The 26,688-nt window shown below is 45.5% G+C and overlaps 2 protein-coding genes and 1 long non-coding RNA gene across 3 annotated transcripts; 2 read left to right on the forward strand and 1 right to left on the reverse strand.

Moving 5' to 3' along the window:
- The first annotated feature begins 11,646 nt into the window (after positions 1-11,646).
- Positions 11,647-12,721, forward strand: LOC117836741 (glutathione S-transferase U17). The gene is made up of 2 exons (XM_034716230.2): positions 11,647-12,041; positions 12,166-12,721. Exons 1-2 carry the CDS (start codon positions 11,718-11,720, stop codon positions 12,601-12,603), a joined length of 762 nt encoding a protein of 253 aa, XP_034572121.1. The 5' UTR covers positions 11,647-11,717; the 3' UTR covers positions 12,604-12,721.
- Positions 12,722-12,837: 116 nt separating this feature from the next.
- On the reverse strand, positions 12,838-13,684 carry LOC117836743 (uncharacterized). The gene is made up of 2 exons (XR_004636147.2): positions 13,330-13,684; positions 12,838-13,248 (listed from the first exon to the last, which is right to left on the reverse strand). It is a non-coding gene; the product is annotated as an uncharacterized lncRNA (long non-coding RNA).
- Positions 13,685-24,576: 10,892 nt separating this feature from the next.
- On the forward strand, positions 24,577-25,224 carry LOC117835638 (uncharacterized). Its single transcript, XM_034714986.1, has 2 exons — positions 24,577-24,900; positions 25,138-25,224. The coding sequence occupies exons 1-2, from the start codon at positions 24,577-24,579 to the stop codon at positions 25,222-25,224; spliced, it is 411 nt and encodes a 136-aa protein (XP_034570877.1).
- The last annotated feature ends 1,464 nt before the right edge of the window (positions 25,225-26,688 follow it).

The following is a 26,688-nucleotide window of genomic DNA, read 5'->3' on the forward strand; positions in this document are numbered from 1 at the left end:
GGGTGCCCCGCCAGGTGGGGCTGGGAGCGCACCCTTTTATCCCGGGTCCCGTCACCAACCGGGATAAAAGGCCCCCCCTTTTATCCCGATTCGTGACGGGACCCGGGACAAAAGGGTGCCCCCGCCAGGTGGGGCTGGGAGCGTACCCTTTTATCCCGGGTCCCGTCACCAACCGGGATAAAAGGGGGGGGGCCTTTATCCCGGTTGGTGACGGGACCCGGGATAAAAGGGTACGTTCGGGCGGGAGACGAAACGTACCCTTTTACGGCAACCGGGATAAAAGGGGGGCCTTTTGTCCCGGTTGCTGTTAGCACCCGAGACAAAAGGTCTTTTTTCCTATTTTTCTTCTCCCGCCTGTTTTTTGGAAATGGATTTTATTTTACCTTTTCACTGCATTTCAGGATGAAAAACAAAACCTTCATAGATTTTGTACATGCAAAAATATATTTAATTAACGAGTAAATTGACAATAAGTATGAATTAATCATTAATTCTATACCAGTTCATTTAGCCTGTAAAATATTTATTTTACTGCATTGCTGTGATCAAGAAATTATTCAATTAAATTATTTCAATGCGCAGAAAAATCCAGGTTAGTATGTGGTTAACAATGTTCATGTTTATCTAAAAAATCTTCACCTAACAAATTTAATAACACATGAAATCATACATAGGGTAAATTACAAATTGTATCAATTAATACACAAAGGTCATGTACATTTAACGCATTACAATACAACGTTGTAAAATTTCTTCTTCACGAAAGTTCCTTGATCATGATCGCGGCGTAAGTACGGAGCCTCTTCTTTGGATAGCAGGATGCTTGGATCAACTTCAACGGCGAATGGAGGCATGCCATCAAACTGATCATAATCATCTGATTGGTCTGTTTTATCCTCGACTCCCACGATTTTTCTTTTACCTGGAAGCACTATGTGGCACTTTGGCTCCTATGTCTCTTCTGGATTCCTCTTGGGTTTGCTGCACATGTCCTTCACATAGAACACCTGATGCACATCATTGGCAAGTACGAATGGGTCATCACTGTATCTAGTCTTGCTCAGATCTACTATTGTCATTCCGTACTGATCTTTGGTGACGGCATTTAGCTTCACCCAATTGCAAAGAAATAGAGGGATGTACAGCGGTCCGTATTCGAGTTCCCATATCTCCTGTATGAAACCATAATACGACTCCTTGCTATTATTTCTGTCCATGGCATCTACGCGGACACCACTATTCTGGTTCGTGCTTTTCTGGTCCTGGGCTCTCGTGTAAAATGTGTAACCATTTATCTCATAGCCTTGGAATTTGACGATTGTGGTAGCAGGTCCCCTGGCTAACCAGGCAAGCTGTGGGTGAATCTCAGAGTTACCCATAAGTTGTTGGCGCAACCAGGAGGGAAAAGTTTCCATGTGATGACGGGTAAGCTAAGCATCGGATTTGGTCGGGTTTTTGGAAGCTACCATCTGCCTGTGCTGCTCGATATACGGAGACACAAAGGATGACTATTGTAGAACAGTGTAGTGTGCCTTGTCGAACAAATCAGTATCATTGCTCAAACTTGATTTCCTTCCAAGGGTGCCCATTCCTCGGAGCCTCCCCTCGTGGCGTGAAGTTGGAACCCCAATCGAGTCAATTGAATCAATAAAATCAACACAAAACTCGATCACCTCCTCTATTCCATATCCCTTGGCGATGCTTCCTTCTGGACGGGCACGATTAAGAACATAGTTTTTTAGGACTGCCGTGAACCTCTCGAAAGGTCACATATTGTGCAGGTATACAGGTCCGAGAATACCAATCTCTTTTACTAGGTGAACCAGTAAGTGCGTCATAATATTGAAGAAGGATGGTGGAAATAACAACTGAAAACTGACAAGACATTGCACCACATCGTTCTGTAGCTTTGATAGCTTGGATGGATCGATTGCCTTCTGCGAAATCGCATTGAGAAACACGCATAGCTTTACGAGCGGCAACGGGACATTTTCTGGTAGAACACCCCTCAGTGCAACCGGAAGCAACTGGGTCATCAACATGTGGCAGTCATGAGCCTTGAGATTTGTAAACTTCTTTTGTTTCATATTTATTATTCCCTTTATATTCGAGGAGTACCCAGACGGGACCTTCATACTATTCAAGCATTCAAACATGCTATCCTTCTCTTCCTTGCTGAGAGTGTAACTGGCAGGACGTAAGTAGTGCTGTCCATTATCTCTCTTTTCCGGATGTAGGTCATCTCGTTGCCCCATGGCTTTCAGGTCCTGTCGTGCTTCCAATGTATTTTTTGAGGTTCCATAAACACCCATGAAGTCTAGCACGTTCACGCAAAGATTTTTCGTCAGGTGCATCACGTCTATTGCGTTGCGAACCTCTAGGATTTCCCAATAAGGTAGCTCCCAAAATATTGACTTTTTCTTCCACATGGGTGCATGTCCGTTATCGTCGTTCGGAACAGGTTGGCTACCAAGTCCCTTTCCGAAGACTACATATACATCCTTCATCATCTCGAACACACGCTTTCCATTACGGTGTGCAGGTTTTTTACGATGGTCTGGCGCCCCTTTGAAATGCATCCCGCTCTTTCTCAGCTGGTGGTGAGCAGGGAGAAATCGACGATGACCCATATAGACGACCTTCTTACAGTGCTTCAAGTACATGCTGTCTGTGTCGTCTAAACAGTGGGTGCATGCCCGATATCCCTTATTTGTCTGTCCTGAAAGGTTACTCAATGCAGGCCAATCGTTGATGGTTACGAACAACAGTGCTCGTAGATTAAAGATCTCTTGTCTATCCTCATCCCACACACGTACACCTTCTTCCTTCCAGAGCTGTAAAAGGTCATCAACCAACGGCCTTAGGTACACGTCAATGTCGTTGCCGGGTTGTTTTGGGCCTTGGATAAGCGCCGGCATCATAATGAACTTCCGCTTCATGCACAGCCAAGGAGGAAGGTTGAACATACAAAGGGTCACAGGCCAAGTACTATGGCCACTACTCAACTCACCGAATGGATTGAATCCATCAGTGCTTAAACCAAACCTTATGTTCCTTGCTTCACTTTCAAAGTCTGGGAATGTTCTATCAATTGATCTCCACTGTGCCCCATCTGCGGGGTGTCTCAGCATCTCATCTTCCTTACGGTCTTCTTTGTGCCATCGCATCAACTTAGCATTCGCCTTGTTCCTGAACAAGCGCTTCAAGCGTGGTATTATAGGGAAATACCACATCACCTTCGCGGGAACTCTCTTCTTGGGAGACTGCCCCTCGACATCACCAGGATCATCTCGCCTGATCTTATACCGCAGGGCTTCGCAGACGGGACAAGCATCCAATTTCTCGTATTCATCACCACGATAGAGGATACAGTCATTAGGGCATGCGTGTATCTTCTGAACATCCAATCCGAGAGGGCAAATAATCTGTTTAGCTTCATATGTTGTGGACGGTAATTCATTATTCTCGGGGAGAATCTTCTTGACAATGTTCAACATCCCTTGAAATGCCTTATCGGACACACCATTTTTTGCCTTCCATTGCACAAATTCTAGTGTCGTACCTAGTTTTTTATGGCCCTGCTGGCAACCTGGGTACAACAATTTTTGGTGATCATCTATCATGCGCTGCAACTTTGCTGCTTCCTTCTCAGTTTCGCAATCTCTGTATGCATCTCGTATCACCTGACCAAGGTCATCAGTAGGGTCATTTTCTGCAAACTCATCTTCATCAGCCTCGCCCATTGTAGTACCTGCAAAAGCTTGGCCTGCAACCCAGTCCGGAATGGTGTCATCTTCCTCCTCCTCCTCGCCATCTTCCATTACAACCCCTAGTTCACCGTGCTTGGTCCAAACCAAATAGTTAGGCATGAAACCGTATTTAAACAAGTGGCTGTGAATAGTCCTCCAGGAATCCTTTGAATACTCCTTCCTGTTATTGCATTGGAAGCATGGACAACATACGAACCCATTCTCTGGCTTGTTCGCTTTTGCCACTTCGAGAAAATAATGCAAGCCATCAATAAACGCCTTGCTCCGCCTGTCTGCATTATACATCCATTGCCGGTTCATCTGCATCGTATTACGCATGAAAATGGATTACACTTGACAATGGATTACGCGTGAAAATCGATTAAAGATCCAAACAACATGGTACAATACAACAACATGAAGATCCAAATACACATATTTAAATTAAAGTCCCAAACAACATGATACAATACAACAAGCCATCCACTGGTTATTATCAAGGAGGACTTTAAGCATCCTTGGACGGTGAAGACGAAGGTTCTGCTGACCCAACCTCATCCTTAGGTTTATTTGTGCCGCCTGAAACGGTAGTACTAAGTGGACGTGAAACACCCGGGACTGAGGGTGGAGCATAACGACCACCAAAAGGAGGTTCCTGACCCGCGGCAACAGCTTCTTCATGACGTTGCTGCAAATAACGAAGCATTGCTTTTTCCAGCGCGCTCTTTTTCTTCGGCTTATGCTGAGGGCCAACTATGATTGGAACCTTGCCATAATAGGAACCATGATCGCCCCCACCATCGCCACTTCCTCCAGTAGCAGAAGCCATCTATGTACAAAAATTATTATCTTAACACTGCATAAGTTGTTCAACTTGAAGACCGTGATCATCTCGCGAGGATGTCCTCAACTGGGCGGCACCGGTATTCGTCATGAAAGAGGTTAGATGCTACGGAAAAGGGGACACGGTCACGATGTCCGTATCCACTCTTTCTCGTAGAATCGAACCTCCTTCTTGACATACGTTGCTGCTCGGCGGAAAACATCCTCGGAGAGATGAACACGGTATGCAAGTTCAACAAGTAGCAGAAGTCATCTATGTACAAAAATTCTTTCCTTACCACTACAGAAGTTGTTGAACTTGAAGACCGTGTTCATTTCGCGAGGATGTCCTCAGCTGGGCGGCACCGCACTTCGTCATGAAAGAGGTTAGATGCTACGGAAAAGGGGACACGGTCACGATGTCCGTATCCACTCTTTCTCGTAGAATCGAACCTCCTTCTTGACATACGTTGCTGCTCGGCGGAGAACATTCTCGCCGAAATGAACACGGTATGCAAGTTCAACAAGTATATGGATTTAAAAAACCATATTGAATTTGATAAGATAAACCGTCTAGACAAGGTAGCATATGGATTTAAACCACTGCAATAATGCATACTATATATGACACATCAATCTCCCTCACATTCTAGCTCAAAATACCTCTCCATTTTTCTACTTCATCATCACATTGTAGCAAATAATCTTTCCATCTCCAAAGCAAAAATCAAAGCATAACACGAGGATGAAGTAGCAAACCTTCGCAACACTTGTGTTGGCCGAGTGAAATTCCCACGAAAATGAGGGAAAAAACTTCGGGCAGCACCTTCCTTGCTTTGGCACCACCGGAGAGTAGGTGAAGCTCAGCTCTCTATCAATGTGCTGGACTGGCTCGGGCTGGAGGAAGAAGAAAGTCTCTGTCTCGGGATATAGTGGGGGATGAGTTTTTATCCCGGTTAAAAACTCCAACCGAGACAAAAGGGAACACCTTTTGTCCCGGTTGGAAGTTTAGTCCCGGTTGGATCTTCCAACCGGGATAAAAGGGACACCCTTTTATCCCGGTTGGAGGCACCAACCGGGACTAACCTTTTTATCCCGGTTGGTGCCTCCAACCGGGATAAAAGGGTTCACCTTTTATCCCGGTTGGATCCTCCAACCGGGATAAAAGGGTCCCGCCACCGACGCCCCCCAGCTAGCCGTTGCAACCGGGACTAAAGGGGGCCTTTAGTCCCGGTTGCAATTACCAACCGGGAGTAATGCTCCCCTCCAATTTTCCCTACCCCGGCGCACCCCCTTTTGTCCCGGGCCAAGGCCTTTAGTCCCGGTTGCAATTACCAACCGGGAGTAATGCTCCCCTCCAATTTTCCCTACCCCGGCGCACCCCCTTTTGTCCCGGGCCAACTTTAAACCGGGACAAAAGGGGTCAGATCGAAAGCCAATTCTCTACTAGTGGTTAGTAACCCCTTTAATACTTGGTGACTGACCGGTACCGCTTGTTCGGTACTAAATACCACCATTTAGTACCGGTCAAAAAGTCTGGTACTAAATGTTGCGGACGACAGTTTAGTACCCGTTGGTTTTAGTACCGATTGTTAATTTTACCAACCAGTACTAAATGATTATTTTTTTGTTTTCCTTTCGTTTTAATTCGTGGATTGGTTAGTATTCGTATTAGTATAGAATATTTTTATCCGTTTGTGTATAGTAGTAATATTACGCTAATATATATATATATATATATATATTGATCTAGCATATAAGTAAAGTTTACATATCTTATATTTATACAGTTTATATATACTTCAAATATTATGAGTTCTCCGAATATGCACTACGCGTCATCATCCGAGTCCCTGATCGGATGAAGTTGACCCATACTTGTTCCATCGCAATAGAATTCTCCTTTTGGATTTATGACCTCCTCCAAAAGGAATCTACATAGTTGTAGTTGAATTGCTCTAAGTTGTTCTAGGGCGATGAGATCTTCTCTCATTTAAGCAATCTGTCCTGTGCAAATTAGCATCACCATTTTAAACCAATATATGTGCAGATTGAAATTTTTTGATATGAATTATGTTTACGTACTTGGTGTGATGGTCCCTGCCTTTCTTGGGACCTATAATGTCGTGGATGAACTCACAACACTAGTATCCACATAAGTTGTATCCATCCTCTTGCTTCAAACACTAAATATGGAAAAAGGAGTTATGAAATATTCAAGCAGTCGTGGTTTTTAAAGAAATGACATGCACTAGATGTCCAAATTGAAATCATACCAGAAAGTTATCCCTAATATGAAGTTCTTCCTTGAACGGTCCTGGGTAGTTTTTTTTTATGAAGCGAGCCCATACCCTGTTAAGCGCGTTTACGAGGCTTTAGTACTCTGCTTTTGGTTTCCTCTTCAGGCCCAGCACTGTGATGTGGCTTCGATCAATCTCGATAACAAGCAGTATCCAGTGAAACTTGTTCATATACATATACACAGGCAATGTTAGATATACTTATTATTAACTTGAACGGATGATGAAAAAAGAGGTGAATAACTCACTGAAAGTTGTATGATAAAAATATGTATTGCATGTGATGCTGTTTATCCAGGAAGTTGAAAATAGTCTTCATGGTCCGATTTGGCCATTGTATTAAGTTGAAAATAGTCTTCATGAAGCCGACATGATAGTATTATTTTCTCCGCCTCCTCCCCTCAACGTTATGCTGAAAGGATCCCGACCGGCCGACCCTGCGTCCAATGTAACCCAATCCATCAACCGTAGGTCTTGTTCACACACAAATTTAAATAATTATTATTCACTCATTACTCTCCTCAATCCCACACATATTCAATGGATAAAACTTTATAATATATATATATATAATTGATTAATTATACCTCCTCATACTCTACCATCACTATTTTTGATGGGTATATAATTTTCTACCCATACCTTTTCCATTTGAAGTGGGTGTGAATTTCATCAAAATGTATGGATACCTAATGGCAGTACGCCTGCGGTTCCAGCGGAGCCCAACCCCAAAACAAACAGAGCGCCACCCCTTAGCTTCCTCGTTGGCGGCACAGCAGCGTGCATCAGGTTTTTCTGTATACGTGTGTTGAATCTAAAATAATAACTAAACTGCTCAACCATTTTTAGAGCTGGAGCTGTGGTAGACGGGCCCACCACTCTGACTTCATAGCACTCATAAAGGCATAAAGCAGAGCATACTATTCGATAATGATCTCCTAAGCCCTGCCATCTGCACATGTTATGGATGTAATAAGGTGGGGAGCAAGCACTTAATTTGACCATGTATAAATTGAGCCCCTCTGAATCTATCTTCTAGCTTCGCCACTGCCTGTATTCCCTGTAATGACAGCTTTGCCAAATATTTGCACAGGAGGTTACCTGGGATCAGTGGTGCAATGCATATTGATATCCCAGTAAGCTATTTCTGTGACGTTTCTTTTTGCTCAAGAACTCCGCCAGATTCGAGCATTGCCATCTGCGAGGATGTAGTACGATGCAACCATGTCAATCGTTATCATTTCAGCCAATACAATTTGTTCCTTGATTTGGTCTGTAATTCTGTATAGGACTCAGTTCTTCCCTGGTACAGTTTTGAGTTTCGCGGAAACTCGCTGGCCTACTGCCGATGCCAAACCTTGAAAGACCATTCCATTGCAGACCACAGAATATTGAAAATTCAGTGCACAAAAGTTCACAAATATTCAACGCCAGTCTAGAGACGTCAGTGTATACTATTTACACTTAAAGTCCAAAACGTTACGCACGCAAGGAGGTCAACAGAGCCCATGTAGCAGAGACAGACTACGTATGCATACAGCAGACAGGAAGATCTGACAGCAACAGCACACAATTCGGTTGATAGCCTGAGAATCACTATGCCATCTGCCAGAGGTGAGACGCTGGTGCCAGTGCGCGTGCTCCGCCTACGGGCAAGCCCATTCGTGCTCCGCGTCCTGATCGTGCACATACTATCAGTGTCAACAAAATAAACCGCTGAAAGTACACACATATTCAGATGTGTGTGAATCATAGGCATGTAAGATGTAAGATTAAACCCTCGTGTGTAGAGTCGTATGTTTATGTCACCACCACCAGACTAAGAGAAGGTTCCCCAGTAGGATGACCTTGTCTTCTTAGAACCATCTTCCTTTTTCAATATTTTTTATACAATAGAAAAGTTTAAGCTTCATGCTCCTTCGTAGAAAAGGCATTAGTCCATAATCTTATCTTCCTATTACTAATTGGAGACTCCTTCTGAAGCTTCCACATGAAGCCATGTAGGATCCTAAGTGGACACTCTAGAAAAGAAGAAAAATTCAAGAAATTCTCACAAAAACTAAAACATCTTGCCATCTATTTGGTAGACTCAAATCATCATAGCCATTGGATCTATTATGTTTTCTCAAAAATTACCCACCTACCACTATGAAAATAGTTTAAAGTAACACCCTAAATATATACCTAAATTACCCATATTTGTCATTACATAAAATAAACTAAAGTAACATCCTAATCTTCATCTAAATTACCCACTTATACCATTATTAAAAATAATTTAAAATGACCCCCTAAATTTATTTTCAAATTGCCCACCACTAACATTATAAAAAATAACTAATAACTTAAAGTCAACCTTTAAATTTACATCTAAATTACTCACGTATTCCATTAGTAAAAATATACACAAAACACCAATATATGTTTGTAATTGTCTATTTCTTACACTATTGGTATAGAAAATAATAATTAAGGTATATATGCATGATGTGCGTCACCATTTATAAATATATAGTGAAACATATTTTCATGTTAAAAATATAGCTCAAACTTAGGATCCATTAAACAAATTTAAGAGTGCATATGTGGTGCAATTGAAAAAAATATATTATAAATATGAATGAAAATTTTGTAAACTAATTACTATCTAAAATCTTTCAAAATCGGATGAAAATAATAAGTATATATCTACATAAGTATTGCGTTAGAATATTTAACAAATGAGAGAGAGTTCAGGTAGCAATTTTGAGTGTTTTAGCTATGTGCCCTTATTTTTTTTCAATCGGAGAATCTGCATTAATTCTCACGTGATGCGCTTAGAAAAAGATAAATCTTAGAAATTCTCACAAAAATTAGAAACATCTGGATATCAATCCGGTAGACAACCACTATCACTATGAAAAATATTCTAAAGTAAACCCCTAAATATATATCTAAATTACCCACATCCACCGTTGTAAAAATAATCTAAAGTAACTCTATAATCTTAATCTAAATTACCCATGCATGTCATTATAAAAAATAACTTAAAATACCCTGCTAAATTTGTATCTAAGTTCCCAGCATATGTTGTTATTAAAAATGACCTAAAGTAAACACCTAAATCTTAATCTAATTATCTACATGTTCATTATACATACAGAAATACCCAAAAGTAAATCAATATATGATTCTACATAATTCTATCATTGTTAATATAGAAATACTAAGTTAATGTATATGCATGATGAGTGTCACCATGTAAACTATTTATACATGTATGAGAGGAAGTGATGAAAAATACATGATTTTCATGTTAAATATAATATATGGAGTTGATACAATGTGAAAAAAGTGTTATTATGCTTGAAAAAGTGTATAGATTAATTACTAATTAAAAGTTAATCACAATTAGGCAAAGATAAGTACACATCTATATAGTATTGTGTTGGAATATTAAATAAACAAAAAGGTCATAGATAACAATTTTGATTATTAACTAGGTGATCTAATTTTTAAATAACTTTCTAATATAGTGGCTTTTAAAATTATTAGCCCATGCAGAAGCACGGGTTGATGGACTAATTATTATAATCGCTCACAAAGTTTAAGGTACATATTGGTTGAACATTATTGTCCTATGCATAAAATAAATGGCCATCCATGGCGCGAAGAACTCCATATCTCTTGACTCTAAACACTTACATGCCTTGACGAACTCCTCCTTTCTGTCATCCATGTGTTGTAGGCTGTAGCGGAGCTCAAAACCGGAGCCACTGCATCCCTCTGAATAGAACATGTAAAAAAAGTTTTTGATTTGCATTTGTTAAGCACGGTATCATTCCTGGGAGCCACATTATATTGCCCAACAGAGAGAAGTAACCACTATCAATAACATTAAATTGTGATTATGCCTCCCAAGTTTGGACCGGCCATTAAAAAATCATCAATGTTTTGTAGTGGTGAGATCACAAACACAATATGTACTATACACCATAGAAATCTGGCACAATGAAGCACTGGATTTGGCTGCTTCACTGGCAAGAAAGAGTAATCTGGTCCGCTCTCTATGCATTTCATGTTAAAAATGTGCAAGAAAAAGAGATATGCTGGATGGCTTCTGGTTTACTAAAAAAATAAACTTTACTTCTATTCCAATTTCTCCTAACTAAATTTTCTTTTGTAAGAATTACTCCCTTTTCAAGATATCATATCAAAAATTTTATTTTGAGAGAAATCTTCGTGTGCAAAATTTCCTATGTAACTTTCATCCCGCTATTGACTAGGTGCCATACATTGACTTACCTATGGACAAATCATTCATATGGAGATCACACGCAAATAAATTCATGCCCCCATTATTCTTTCTTTTTCAATAATGGGAAGAGAGTTCCGCCCTTTTGCATCCTCCGATGCATATACACCCAGTTCATTATTGAAAAAAGAAAATATGAAAAAGCGATTGGTGGGTTTTCTCTTTTACCTCCAAATCAATTAAACTATGTGCCCACTTCCTGTCTTTATGAAAAACAAAACGGTTGGTCAGTGGCTAAAGTCAGGAGCATTAGACCAAATCGGCCACAGAAAATCCAACATATTAGTAGCTTTGCTGACGAAAGACATCACCTCACAAAATCGCAAAGTCCAGCGCCAGGCCGCCAGCCCCGCACATGAGGTACGACGAGATGCTGGACACCGAAGCAGCTGGCCGGGAACATGACGCACGCGAGGACGTCTACAAAGCTTGGAGTTGGAGGGAAAGACCGAAAGAGAGAAGAAAGGGAGCGCACCATTTTATATATAATACCAGTAGCAGTCATGCATCCTCAGTCCATGGTAGTCAGTCCTACGCAAATTTACTGCAACAATGTCAGAGGCATCAGCGGTGCGCGTGATCGGTCTATGGCCGAGCCCGTTCGTGATCCGCGTCCTGATCGCGCTGAAGCTGAAGGGCGTCGAGTACGAGTTCGTGGAGGAGGTGGTGGGCAGGAAGAGCGAGCTGCTGCTCAGGTCCAACCCCGTGCACAAGAAGATCCCCGTTCTGCTCCACAACGGCAAGCCCATCTCCGAGTCCCTCATCATCGTCCAGTACATCGACGAGGTCTGGTCCGCCGCCGCGCCGGCCATCCTCCCGGCCGACCCGTACACCCGTGCCGTCCAGCGGTTCTGGGCACAGTACATCGATGACAAGGTAAAGCCCCAAACGAATTGCACGTTTTCTCTGAACAATTCTGACCAGTTTTCAGCAGCAACAATGATGGAATGAGACTAATAAAAACGTTTGCTTCCTGCCTGTTGGTGGTTGACACACACAGTTCCCATCGGCGATCCGCACACTCAGGGGAACGGATGCCGGGGACAAGGACCAAGCGGCGGAGCAGCTGTCCGCCGCCCTTGCAGCTCTTGAAGGAGGCCTCCTGAAGCTCGGCCAGGGGAAGCACTACTTCGGCGAAGACAGCGTCGGGTACCTGGACATCGCTCTGGTGTCGCACGTCGGGTGGTTGAAGGCGGTGGAGAAGATGACCGGGGTCGCGCTCCTGGACGAAGCGAAGGTTCCGAACCTGGTGGCGTGGGCTGATCGGCTCTGCGCCCACCCGGCCGTGGTGGACGCGATCCCTGACGCAGACAAGTTCGTGGAGTTCAGCGTGATGCACGGGAGCTTCTCCAAAAACTACAGTCCACAGGACCTACACAGCCTAACCAAACAGGACCTAACAGTGGTGCCAACAGAGCGAAGCGGTCCGGCCGCTTAACACTATGACAGTCATGACTTTCAATTTAGTGCACGTCTGACAGTGTCTGTATTAATAAGAACCTACAACGGTGGTTTCTGTATGAACCTGCAATGAAATACTTGTGTGTTGTGCGGTAGTTTGTTGCCGTCGTTTTGCAAAAAAGTCACTCACCTTTTTCATAATCAACCCGCAGTCAGTCCTGTAGTTAAACAGTCCGCAAGAAGTTGGAAAAAAATCACCGGATCTGAGCTATTTCAGAAAACAAGAAATAATTTTTTTTGATCCGAATAAATTGCAAAATCTAACCCACGAAGGAGCAAAAGAAAAGAAAAGAAAAATAAGATGATGTCGGCTCGTCGCCATGGTCGTCGAGGCCACACGCATAGTGGAGAGCATGATGAGGATGGATGACAAGCTCAGGCATGGCGCCATGGCGGCGGATTTGGTGGTCGTGCTGCGGAGAGAGGAAGCCAACGAGGATGCAGTGCGCTCGATGGTCGATGCATTCATCGCGTCCGTGCGCCACTCCGGCCCGCCAACAGCTCGTGTTGTCTTGCTACTGTAGGGGCTGCCTGATGTGCGCCACTCCGGCCCGCCAACAGCTCGTGTTGTCTTGCTACTGTAGGCCGCTGCAGCCTGCTTGAAAACCACCGGTGCCGCTATCTACAAGAAAATCTAGGAAAGAAAAGGAAAAACAGCGGGCATCACAACTCACTGAGAACTTGAAGCTGGACAAGCACTCACGATGCATGGAGTTGGCGGGTCATGGCGGCGGCGGTGCTGCGTATGAGCGGGTCGGATTGGGTTCGGTCGGGGGCAGCCATGGCTGGCTTTCAGCTCAGTGGTGGCTGGCGGCCGTGGGATGGGGGCGGCCAGCTCGGATGCACTCGAGTGAGAGGATATATGGACAGATGGAGGTAGGTGACAACGTCAGAGAGTGAGAGGATAAGGCTAAGCTGATGCAAGAGCTGGTTTCTGCATCCTCACGCTGACAACATGGCCACCACGCTATTCTCCTGTCGCAATCGATGCACGTGTACGACGCATAACTCCGTGTGCCCTGCCCTCCTCTATGCGTCGCTGGTTGGATTGCCAGCACTGCTAACCCGGTGCACATCACAAGGCTGGCAGGGCTGACGCTGATAGATTGTGCACAGTGCGGCCACACGACAGCAACAATTAAGTTGTCAAAATGTCACCCGAGTTGTTTGTCATGTTTATTAGGTTAGAGTTGTGCGATTTTTCTCTCCCGTTGCAATGCACGGACATACCTGCTAGTAATATAATAAAGGGGAAAGTTCCATTTCCACCCTATCATAAAAGTCTAATTTTCATCCTACATCTACAAAACTGGACAATGGTTGTCCACTGTTAAAATCGGTCAGATTTGACCCTCGGGTGGTTTCAAGAGTAATCTTGCATTTTTCTAAAAATCTGAAAAGTTTGGATTTAATAAAAAATTCATAACTAATTCATTCAAATCAGGAAAATATCAAATTAGTGCCAAAAGTTTTCTGTATCGACGGATCTTAATATTGACGAAGGTACCACAAGTACCTCACTGTCAACGGACACGTGACTTACCACCAAAAAATAACTCCAGTTAAATTCTAAAATAAATCTATAAAAATACAAGCACTCGTGACAAAAGATGCATCTTGCTGCCGAGAGGCAATGGGGTAGGAGCACACAACAATAACTAGGCTTGGAAATATGAATATGGATATTTGAATTATTCTATATCCATATATACTAAAATGTCAACATGGATATCATATCCGAATTCGTTTTCCATCATATTTCTCTATCGGAAAATATATGTATCCATGAAGAATAGAGTACCCTGTGAAACTATATGAAAGTAATTTCTATGGCTGATGATAAATTATACTAATTTTGATATTACCAATGATAGTTCATGCTGGAACTATTAAAAAAATTATATTTATGACTAATAATATTCTAATATTATTGATATCATTGAAACTATTCAAAAGTTATTTCTACGATTAATTTTCCGATGAGCTATCTTTTCTATCTACATGTGTCATACAATCATAATTTAATCCCTACTTATTTAACGGTTTCATGATATGCTCCAATTGAACTCATATTCGATAAAGTAAATGGATAGATGCTATCTTTCAAATTGAGTAAATAGAGTAAATATCAGGATAAAAATCCAATCCGAACTATCGGTTTTGTATTTGTATTTGAGTATATTTAGCCACTCCAACATCCATTGCAAGACCGCGGATGCGTAATTTGGATTTGATCTTTGCTCAAGTGAACCGTGTCTGATGTTCCTCTGTTCTGACAGGTTTCGGAAGCAGTCTCTGCATGAGCTCACTCAGACCAAGCAAATTCTGTACACCAATTGAAGAGACCATCCTTAGTGAACATGGCTTTTTGTTTGTACACCAGGTTCATGCTAATACTACTCAAGGGGTACGCACTGATCAATTCAATGCATTTGTTTAGGAGGAGAAATAGAACACTGATTTTTTAAAAAGAATTGTTTAGTATTTTTTTATCTATAGATATTTCATTTTCCTATCCATCAGATCACCGTACGTACTTCATTTTCCTATCCATCAACTCACAGGTGACCCCCCGCGAATGCTAATTGTTATGGATATGATGCATCTGATCTTCATAAGTGGGTTGCTGCAGAGAAATTTCAACCTTTCTCAAACACGAGTTCTAAATGATTTGGTCATCATGCAGTATGCTTTGGAAACTTTAGCATATTTTGGAGAAACTAAAAAAGGAAATAACGGTTTAGTAGCTCGTGTTTTATCTTTGCAACAGTGCTACGTATTTTTATATTTTGAAAATATACAAGAAAATATTTTGAAAATACATGAGCTTTGCTATACATACAAAGATGATCAGGCACTTCTATTAATATTTTGAAAATTTACATGATCTTCGCTATTCCATCTTTTCTATGGTTAGTTGTCAACCATTTGTGTAGATTTCATACTTTAATTTTCCAATCTTTCCCTCAACCATTGGTGACAGTAAGTCGCATCACATGCAAAGAAATATTATAGATTTACTTGACCTTTGGATGCCTTGTCGTACCAACTCTATTTAATGATGCAACTACGATCTTGGATGATATACTTATTCCATATCTATACTTATTTTCATATTATTATTATCCTATTGAATCCAATGTGTATTGCAATATAAATGTTTTGTTGCCCGTACCAATGCACAGCCACAATCTTAGTAGACTGCAATAACTCACGCAATGACTTGTCTTACATCTTCTATAGATGAAATAAAACAGTATTGTTATAGACAATAGTCATTTGCATATGCTTAGGAGACCATGTAAATACTTTTATTTCTTCATATTGAGTTTATAGGACAAAGATATGACACTTACTACCAAGACAAAGTGACAGACTTACAGATATTTGAAAAAAGGGGTAGAAACACTCATCCTGCTGGCTCATTGATGTTGAAAAAGTCGGAACCAACATGAATAACACATAAATACAAGATCATAACACCAACCGATACCAATTAGCTCCTTAAGAGATATCAGTCGGCTCCATGCATGGATTCTTTAAAATGTTTGTAATTTGAATTTGAACTTGCTTTGAAAATTCATGACTTTCTACGAGGACTAAAATGGAAATGGGGATTACATGAAGATAATAGGTTCTGGCAAGATATGCAACTTTTGGTTGAAAATATTTTTTATTTAAAATCATTTAGATGTTTAAATAATTAACTAAAGTTTTAGGCGGCAAAGTAAAAAATATATTGTATTGCAATCCGAATAAGTGTTACTTGCTTTGTAAAGAGGATATTAGTGCATCTCCAATAGTATATGTAAAAACGGATACCTAAAACTTGTTTTATGCCCAACAGAGAGAGGATTTCTAGGGAAATTTTATGTTCTTTGTTAAAACCAGATACCTATAATTTTTTCAAGGGATAAAATGATAAAATCTCTCTTCTTCTCCACCTAACCCACATTGCGGCCCTTCTGCTCTGTGCCTCCTCCTGTGCCGCATCCACCTCTACCCCGCGCTAGGCACCGCTCCTCTACCCCAAGCTGAGTTCCTCGCCCCCTTCGTCCGCACCTAGGACTTCACCATCCCTTGCCTCCTCCTCACCAGATCTAGCTCGCCATCACATACACTGAGATTGCACCGATGTCACACCCTCATCTTCTTCCTTGGTGTGGACTTGGGTGAGTCTATGGGCCACGAGCTCCCACGCTGTCATCCTCTCCCTCCTCTCAAGCTATGGTAAGGGAGGTGGGATTCAGATTGGGGAGGCGTGCATGAGGCTGGACAGGGTGAGCGGCGCCATTAGGCTTGGGTGACGAAGGGAAAATCAGGGGTGGAGAAGGTGAGGGCGAGCGGTGGCATGTCAGAATTGAGCTTGGGTTGAGGTTCAACAGCTGGAGACTGTAGGTCAGGGAAGGGCGTGGCACAAAAAAGTCTAACAGAGGTGATTGGCCGACGTGACCAAGTTTAGGTCTAGACCTATTTGGCTGGTTGGATTGGTATATTTAGGTTAAGAAGAAAGAAATTTAGGTCACGTCCTAAAAACATTTAGGTATATGTTGACGCAAAAATCAAGAGACGACCCTCGCGCACTAACACACCGGGAGAATCTGCTTCGCTCCTGTTCGGGTTGTAGCCCTATCGATCCGCGACATGCTAGTCAATCTGACCTGTTGATTGACAAGGACAAGTAAAATGTCAAATACAAGAGCAAATCGGCTGGTATTCCAACACAAACAAAAGACAATCGGCTAAGTTAGCCGATGTGGTTGTAGTAGATATAAAGGAAGCATAAAATACAACCTAAACAATACTACGTAAACAACACTCAAAACAGATCTAACCGGCTATGTGACAGTAAGTTGATACGAGCAAATAAAGTAAAAGCAGATCGGAATGTGTTCCAAGCTGGATAATTGTGATAAAAGCTAAAACAACAAGATTTAACGAATAAAGCTTGCAGATCTAGAAAATATCGATAACTTGTAAATAAATCTAGACGAAACGACAGTGATGCGCCCGAAGTTAAAGCCTAGAAAGTATTCGGTAAACGCGAAACTTACAGTCTAGCCGGAGATCGAAGCGATGCGGCCCAATTAGCTTGGAAGAACTCGTGGAGAAAAGAAAACAATGGCGAAGTTGCCGACTTGAAAGTAAATTGCGAAAATAGTAGATTTGTATTGATTATGATGTGTATCCTTTTTACAGACATCACAGGGCCCTTATTTATACCCTATACATCAAGACTTCTAGTCCTAGTTGATTACGACAAATCATAAGATATATCTTTAAAGAAACAAACTCTCTAAACAAAATAAAATAAAAATGACTCGTACAGGAGTCGGAAACGAACTCGGCCTCTATCAGCCAAAACCTTCTCTTCATCGGCCAAACCTCCGACATTTCCAATCGGTTGGAATCCTTCTGCTCGCATCGGCTGACTCCATCTGCTATGCCTCTATCGGCTGCATCCTTGCGATTCTATCAGCTAGACTTTTGTCTTCCTCTATCGGCAGAGCTTTTCGCCATCATCGGCCGATCTCTTATAACTTCGCCGGCTGAGCCCTTTGCAACCCATCGGTCGATTCCACTAGCCGTTGTCTCTCCACTATGCATCAGCATCTCTGCTTCCTTTTGACGCCATCTTTGACGTATGTCAAAAAATGGTGTCAACACATGCCCCCAGTTTCGGAGTGAAACTTATCTTTTGCTCCGACATTATCTCAGCCATGATTACCTTCCCTGGGAAAACGCTGATATTTACCCATCACCGAGTAACAAAATATTTTCTGTTCCAAAATCTCTTCAGTCATGATTACCTAAAAAAGTGTTTGGGGGTAACAGCTCTTCGAGTTTCGCACAGGCAGTGGATGAGATACCGCATTTACCCTCTCGGGTGAGTTTATATATTTATAGCCATCATCTTCTTCTTCCCCACCAGTTCATCTTCTCACACCATCACACCTTGCTTCCTCTTTCTTTCAAGCGAAAGGCGACCCTCGACAATTCCTGACGACCATCAAAGATCTCCAGCGACCATTGGTGATTCACTTACTAATCACTTCAGATTCCAAACCAATTCCATGGCCACTCATACCATCATCCCCAAGGTACACCTCTTTGCCTTCATCGTTTTCCCCGTGCCTCTATTTTCCTTTCCTTACTTAGCCATTTTCGCATTTGTCAGGATCTTAGAGATAGAATCACCATCCCCATAGCTAATACCTCTGGGTTCATCTCCTTAGGCCCCATGGGAGACCCTGATCCGACAGATCTAATTAACTTGGAGACTAATAGAATCCCTTTTAAAACTGCATTGAGGGATCTGGCCGATTGGGATAACGCCTTTAGATCTTGGACCAACCACACACTCGAATGGAAAAATTGGTATCTTAGGGTAGCCAATTCCAAAAGAATCTTCTGGCAAGAACGCTGCATCAGTCAATGCACCACCCTTTCTTTATCAGATATGGCTAGAAACGAACCCATGCTCATAGCCGCATCATATTTCTGGTCGGACGCCCTAAACGCCTTCTTGTTCAGTCATGGACCGATGACTCCAACCTTAGCCGACGTCCTGATGTTGACGGGCTTGGATATCACTTCCGCCTATTTGCCATTTCACTTCCCGGCTAAAGGTTCTCGCCAGCTGGAGACAAAATCCATTAGCAAATGGAAAGGTTATATTGATTGTCACATCGGAACCGAAACCGTCGATGAAAAGGAGCATGTGGCCTTTCTGAATATGTGGCTGGACAAATTTGTATTCTGCGGAAGATCAGCTAGCCTGAGCAGTAATCTACAACCTTTGGCCAAAACATTGGCAACAGAGTCTTCAATTCCCTTGGGAAAGCATCTTCTTGGATCAGCTTAACACTTACTGCATCAAGTATCCAGCAAATTATTGGTTGGAGAACCCATCGGCAATCTGGGCGGCCCCTGGTGGTTCATCAACCTGTGGCTCAATCTTTACTTCCAGCGCGCCTACAAGTACGCCCTCAAGAATATGTCTTTCCCTAGCGATCAGCTAGAGGAAGAACCAACTGCAACCCGCCGATGCATGTCTTATGGTGAAGCAGTGTTAGCCGTCCTTGGCAGTAAACTCACCCCTTCTGCCGCAGCCGAGGCCTTCAAGTGTTGTTACAATGGACTCACCAAAGGGGCTATTGTCTGGTACGCTTACCACAGTGAAGTCCCTATTTTTGAGCTACCATATTGCTTCGACTTCGTCACGTGCACCTTTAGCAGAGAAATCCTAGAGGTGATCATCAAGCCTGGAATCCTTCCAGCTAACTTTTTCACCGCTAAAGGTCAATATTCGACATACGAATTTTATCAACCATCGGTAGCAGCTCGTCAACTTGACTTTGGACAATTGCCGATAAGACCTTATTGCGTTGATCGTGTGACGCCCCAGGAGAAACTTTCCAGTGGCCTTGAATATAACAGACTCAGCAACTTGGCCCCGAACACCAGCACCTTCAACTTGGAACCATGGACAGCTGCAACCTTCACCATTAAACAATTCAAGTTGTGGTGGAAAGAATGGAAGAATCATCTCTTCTGCGTGGCGACAGGGATTTACTGCAGGAAGTTTGACCCAGACTTCAATGATCCTGACGGAGGGGTAGTCACTATCGATTTCACTGAATCTTCTCTCGGCACAGATATTTTCTTCCCACTAACACTTCTCCCCTTTGCAAGGTATTGACTTTACACCTCCAAGAGTTAGCCAAAGCAACAAGCCGATTGCTTAGGCCCCTCCATCGGCTAATCCCCTCATCGGCTACGGTGCGCTATCCTTAATGGATATAGCCGTAGGCCGAAAGCGCAAGGTTTCTACTCTTGAGAAGACTACCCGTAAGAAGCTCCTTCAAAAGGGCTCAACATCGGCACAGGCGACTGATCCACCAACAGCAGCGTCAGCCTAGGAGACTGATCCGATAGCAGCGGCGGCACCCCAAACGGCTGTTGTGGCGGAAGTAGCATCGGTAGTAGCATCTCTTTTGATAGAGGCTATCCAGGTAATCTCACTTATTTGAATCTCTCTAGATATTTTACCAGCGCTGACTCTTGTTTCCTTCAGCCCTCCACACAATCGGCACTAGAAGAGCCCGTCCTAGTATCGGCTATACCTCCGCCTCCTTCATCGGTTGATCCGCAGGCTAAAGATACTCAGGAGACTGCACCGGCCATTACCCCAATACTTGAAGTAAAACGCATACTCTATTCCAGCCCTTTCAACCCTTGTAACCAAGAATCAGCCATTTTTCTATACAGACTATCCTGGATGCGTCGGCCGCTCCCCTTGAATCACCGGTAGCCGATCCATCCTCCGAGAACATGCCACCTTCGGCTGAACTAGTTCAACAAGAGCCTCTAGTAGAATCACCAACACAAGCTAGAGAGACCCAATGGAAGATGGTAAACACTTTTTTCGCATATTAGTCGATTTCCCATCAACTAGCTTCATCGGCTTATACTTTACTGATCATTGCAGGCTTAGAAGACTCCGGACAATAGCCTCTTCTCCTTCCAGGTTGGGGAAATCCATGAGGAAGAAGAAGTTTTGTCACACCCGCCAGTTCTAGGATCTATTCCAGATGACGCAAAGGCCAAACTTCAAGACATACTCGACTTCCTTCAGCAAGCCATTGGCAAACTAGTTAAAGATGCACAGCCGATGCGTGACATCCTCTGCAACCCCCAAGCCTAGATACCAGAAGACAAAGAGGAAACCATCCTCCCCGCAGCCTATATAGAGAGCCACCAAGTCCTAGTGTTAAGGGCTCTACGCCGCACAGCCGATCGCGTCAAAAGGGAACAATTGCATAAGGACAAGGAATTTCATAAGCTTCAAACTGAAGAAATCCATCATAAGATTGGCTTTCTTAGAGATTCTCGCCCCATATCGTTGGTGAAATTGATCGGCTTAAAAAGAGAAGAGCAGAACTGATAAAGGAACTGAAGAGAATCGGTGTCGCCATCACCGTCGAAGAAACCAAGCTTGCTCAGCTTCCCGAAGTCCTCAAGCAGTTAGAGCAGGAAAAGCAAACACACGCCTATTAGGCTATTCGGCTACACCGGAGCATAACAGACATACCCAGTTCAGCCGATGACGACCGTAGGGAAATAGAGGTTGCCGATCAGATTCGCCTGTGTTCGATAAACGCTATCCAGACTCTTCTGGAATAGTTGTAACTGACGTTATTGGCTCCTATGTATTCTAGCACTTGGTACATTCCCCCCGTGATGTCAATATTCAACGTCCATCTTGAATGTAATTTGGCCATTTCTTCGCAGCTTTTTCTGACTCGCCAATGGCTAGCCCCATTTAAAGCCCTTTTTGATACACCGTTGTTCATCATTCGCAATCTTCCTCTCTTTCTGGCTGACTCGGCATGAGCCTGGCTGGAACACATCCCTTCGGGTCGGATCCGTAACTAGAACAACCTGAAGGAGATCTTTGTGGGAAACTTCCAGGGCATGTATATGCGCCCTGGCAACTCCTGGGACCTCCGGAGCTGCCGCCAGGGGTCGGACGAGTCCCTCCGCGACTATATCGGACGCTTCTCCAGGAAGCGCACCAAGCTCTCCAATGTCGCAGACACCGACGTCATCGGGGCCTTCCTGACAGGAACTTCCTGCTGGCCCCTAGTTCGCGAGCTGGGGCGCAGGGGTCTGCGGACCTCGGGAGAGCTCCTCAACATCGCCACCAGCTTCGCCTCGGGCGAAGAGGCCGTTGAGGCGATCTTCGACCGCTCCAAGGGCAAGGCAAAGCGGGAGGAGGACGCTGACGAGGGCACCTCCAACCGCCAGCAAAATAAAAAGAACAAGTAGCGGCGCGAGGCCCCCCTGAGGGCACCCCCTGAGGGCACCCCTGGCTTCTTCGACAAGCTGCTTGAGGGACCGTGCCCGAACCACGAGTTCCTTGCTAAGCACGCCTACAAAGACTACAACCTCATGAAGAGGTATTTTGTAGACAACCCAGTGAAGGGCGACTAGAGACGGAAGCTCGAGGAGGAGAAGACGGATGGCGAGGAGAAGGAAGACAGCTTCCCCAAGGTAGACGGCTGCTTCATGATCTTTGGCGGGCTGGTGGCTTACGACTCCAAGCGCCGCTAGAAGCTGGAGCACTGCGAAGTCTACGCAGCCGAGCCCACTACACTGGCCTTCCTCGATTGGTCGGGACCCGCCATCACCTTCGACCGGTTTGACCACCCGGGGTGCGTCCTACAGCCAGGATGCTATCCGCTCGTTGTCGACCCCATCGTCGGCACCAAGCGCCTCACCAAGATGCTCATGGATGAAGGCAGTGGCCTCAACATCCTCTACGCCGAGACTCTCGACGCCATGGGGATCAACCGCTCCCGCCTCTGGCCTAGCGAGACGCCGTTCCACGGTATCATGCCGGGGAAACGAGCGATGCCACTGGGGCAGATCGATCTGCCCGTCACTTTTGGGACTCCTTCCAACTACAGGAAGGAGACCCTCACCTTCGAGGTGGTGGGTTTCCACGGAACCTACCACACCATCTTGGGGCGGCCGTGCTACGCCAAGTTCATGGCTATCCCCAACTACACCTACCTCAAGCTCAAGCTGTCGGGGCCCAATGGGGTCATCACCGTCGGCACGTCTTTCCAGAAGGCGTACGAGTGCGATGTGGAGTGCTGCGAGTACGCTGCAGCCATCACCTGCACGAAGGATCCCGCGGTCCAGCTTGTAGAGAGCGCCGAGGACCCGACCGACTCCAAGCAGCCTGCCACCTCCTTTGAGGCCACCGAAGGCATCAAGGAAGTCCCCCTCGACCCCAGCAGCTCCGACGGCTGGACTGTGCGGATCAGCGCTACCCTATCTCCCAAATAGGAAATCTCGCTCATCGACTTCCTCCGCGTGAACAGCGACGTTTTCGCGTGGAAACCCTCGGACATGCCCGGCATCCCGAGGGAAGTCACCGAGCACTCCTTAAACATCAAGGCCGGCTCCAAACTGGTGAAGCAAGGCCTGTGTCGCTTCGACAAGGAGAGGCGCAAGGCCATCGGCGAGGAGCTCCAGAAGCATTTGGTGCCGGATTCATCAAGGAAGTGTACCATCCCGAGTGGCTAGCTAATCCTGTTCTTGTACGAAAAAAGAATGGGAAATAGAGGATGTGTGTTGATTATACCGGTCTCAACAAGGCGTGTCCAAAGGATCCGTTTCCTTTGCCACGTATAGATCAGATAGTCGACTCAACCGCCTGACGAAGGCCCCGATCCTGGTCCCGCTGACTGATGGGGAGCCACTCCTGCTCTACATTGCGGCAACCACCCAGGTGGTTAGCGCGGCCCTAGTGGTGGAGCGAGAAGAGGAGGGACACGCCCTCAAGGTGCAGCGCCCGGTGTACTTCGTCAGCGAGGTCCTATCTGAGTCCAAGGCCCGCTACCCTCAGATCTTGAAGCTCATCTACGCAGTCCTCATCACGAAGAGGAAGTTGCGCCACTACTTCACCTCCCACCCGGTGACGGTCGTTTTGTCGTTCCCCCTCGGCGAAGTGATCCGGAACCAGGACGCCACGGGACGGATCGCGAAGTGGGCACTTGAGCTTATGGACTAGGGCATCACTTACACCCCCAAGACAGCCATCAAGTCCCAGTTACTCACCGACTTTATCGTAGAGTAGACAGAGATCCAGACGCCATCAACGCCAGAGAAGCAGGAGTACTGAACGATGTACTTGGATGGGTCGTTGATGAAGGCTCGCGCTGGAGCGGGTCTGGTCTTCGTCTCTCCTCTTGGCGTGTGCATGAGGTACATGATCCGCCTCCACTTTCCTGCATCCAACAATGTCGCTGAGTACGAGGCCCTCCTCAATGGGCTTCGCATCGCCGTCGAGCTGGGCATCCGGCGACTCGACATCCGAGGCGACTACCAGCTAGTCATCGAACAAGTCATGAAGAAGTGGAGTTGGCACGCCCCCAAGATGGCGGCGTACTGCAACGAGATCCGCAAACTCAAAGATAAGTTCGACGGACTGAAACTTAACCACGTCACAAGATGTTTCAACGAGGCAGCTGACGAACTAGCAAAGGCGGCATCTGGCCAAAAGCCCGTCCCCGACGGCGTCTTCGTCAGCGACCAGTACAAACCCTCCATCCGCTACAAGGAGCAGGGAGGGGTCGGTGACACACCACCTGTCCCGGACTCAAGCGCCGACCTGGGAAAGGACGACAACGTGCCACCGGTCCCGGACTCGGGCGCTGATCCGGGAGGGGTCGGCGACACGCCACCTGTCCTGGACTCGGAGGCCGACCCCTCTGACCCCGAGGTCATGGAGATCGACACGAACCCAGTAGCGGGGCCCGACCTCCCGCCTGATTGGAGAGCCCCATACCTCGACTACCTCATCCGTGAGACGCTCTCGATGAATAGGACGGAAGCGCGCAGGATCGCACATCGTGCCAAATCCTTCGTCATCATCGACCAGGAGCTCTTCAAGCAAAGCCACACCGGCATCCTCCAGCGCTGCATCCCGATCGAGCAGGGAAAGGCGTTGATACAACACATCCACGCCGGGGCCTGCGACCACCACGCCGCGCTGAGAACCCTCGTCGGGAATGCCTTCCGGTAGGGCTTCTACTGGCCGATGGCAGTAGCCGATGCCACCCACGTGGTGCGCACCTGCGAGGGGTGCCAATTCTTCGCGTGCCAAACCCATCTACCCGCACATGCGCTCCAGACCATCCCCATCATGTGGCCGTTCGCGGTCTGGGGACTTGACCTCGTCGGACCCTTCAAGAAGGCGCCCGGGGGCTTCACCCACTTACTTGTCGCCATTGACAAGTTCTCAAAGTGGATCGAGGCGCGGCCCGTCGCGCAGATCAAATCCAAGCAGACGGTACAATTCTTCACCGACATCATCCACCGCTTCGGAGTCCCCAACTCCATCGTCACGGACAATGGCACGCAGTTCACCGGGAACAAGTTCCTCAAGTTCTGCGACGACCACCACAGCCGAGTAGACTGGTCGGCCGTGGCGTATCCCTGCACAAACGGGCAGGTTCAATGGGCCAACAAGCATGATACTCCAGGGTCTTAAGTTGAGGATTTTCAATCACCTCAAAAAGTTCAGCGGCCGATAGGTCGCGGAACTCCCCGCGGTCCTATGGAGCCTGAGGATGACCCCCAGTAGGGCAACCGGCTTCACCCCGTTCTTCATGGTCTACGGGTACGAGGCAATCCTCCCCATCAACTTGGAGTACGGGTCGCCGAGGGTCAAGGCGTATGATGAACAAGGGAACCAGGCATCGCTCGAGGATGCGCAAGACCAGCTCGACGAAGCACGCGATGTGGCCCTGCTACACTCGGCCAAGTACCAGCAAGCCTTACGACGGTACCACAGCCGCAAGATACGAGGCCGAGCCTTCAACGTCGGTGACCTGGTGCTTCGCCTCGTCCAAGACAACAGAGGCTGCCACAAGCTGACCCCTCCGTGGGAAGGCCCCTTTATCGTTGCACAAGTACTGCGGCCAGGCACGTACAAGCTGGCAACCCCCGACGGGCAGATCCTCACCAACGCTTGGAACGTAGAGCAGCTAAGACACTTCTACCCTTAGTTATTGTTTCCAAGTTTGTACATACATACTTCTGTAACTTTTTAGTTCACGGAAAAAGATAATTTTGAGTCGATCTCGTTCGAATCTCGTCCCAAGCTCAGGGGTATCCGACCCTGGCTTTGCCCAGGGTCACATATCCCTCGGGGGCTATCAGGGGCTCCAGCCCAAGTCCCTCGACGTCTTCTCAAAACACCTTTTCTCCGAACCGACTCTCTTCCTAAACGTTTGGGCGTGAAAAGGAACGAGTGCATGAAAGACGCCCAGGCAAGACTGATCAGACTGCGAAAAATCTACACCCCAGCAACTACGGTGCCTTCGCTCATCAGCGCTTACTAACGCGCCCGACCTGCACTCTAAACTTTCCAAACCCAAAAAATAAGAAAGAGGATCGAAAACTTTTTTCGATAATTTATAGAAAAGGCCTTTGTGGCCGTCACAAAAGCAAGTTCAAAAGTTAACTAAAATATTTACACATTCTG

The sequence above is a fragment of the Setaria viridis genome, chromosome 9 (assembly GCF_005286985.2).
Source record: "Setaria viridis chromosome 9, Setaria_viridis_v4.0, whole genome shotgun sequence".
NCBI classification, from domain to species: domain Eukaryota; kingdom Viridiplantae; phylum Streptophyta; class Magnoliopsida; order Poales; family Poaceae; genus Setaria; species Setaria viridis.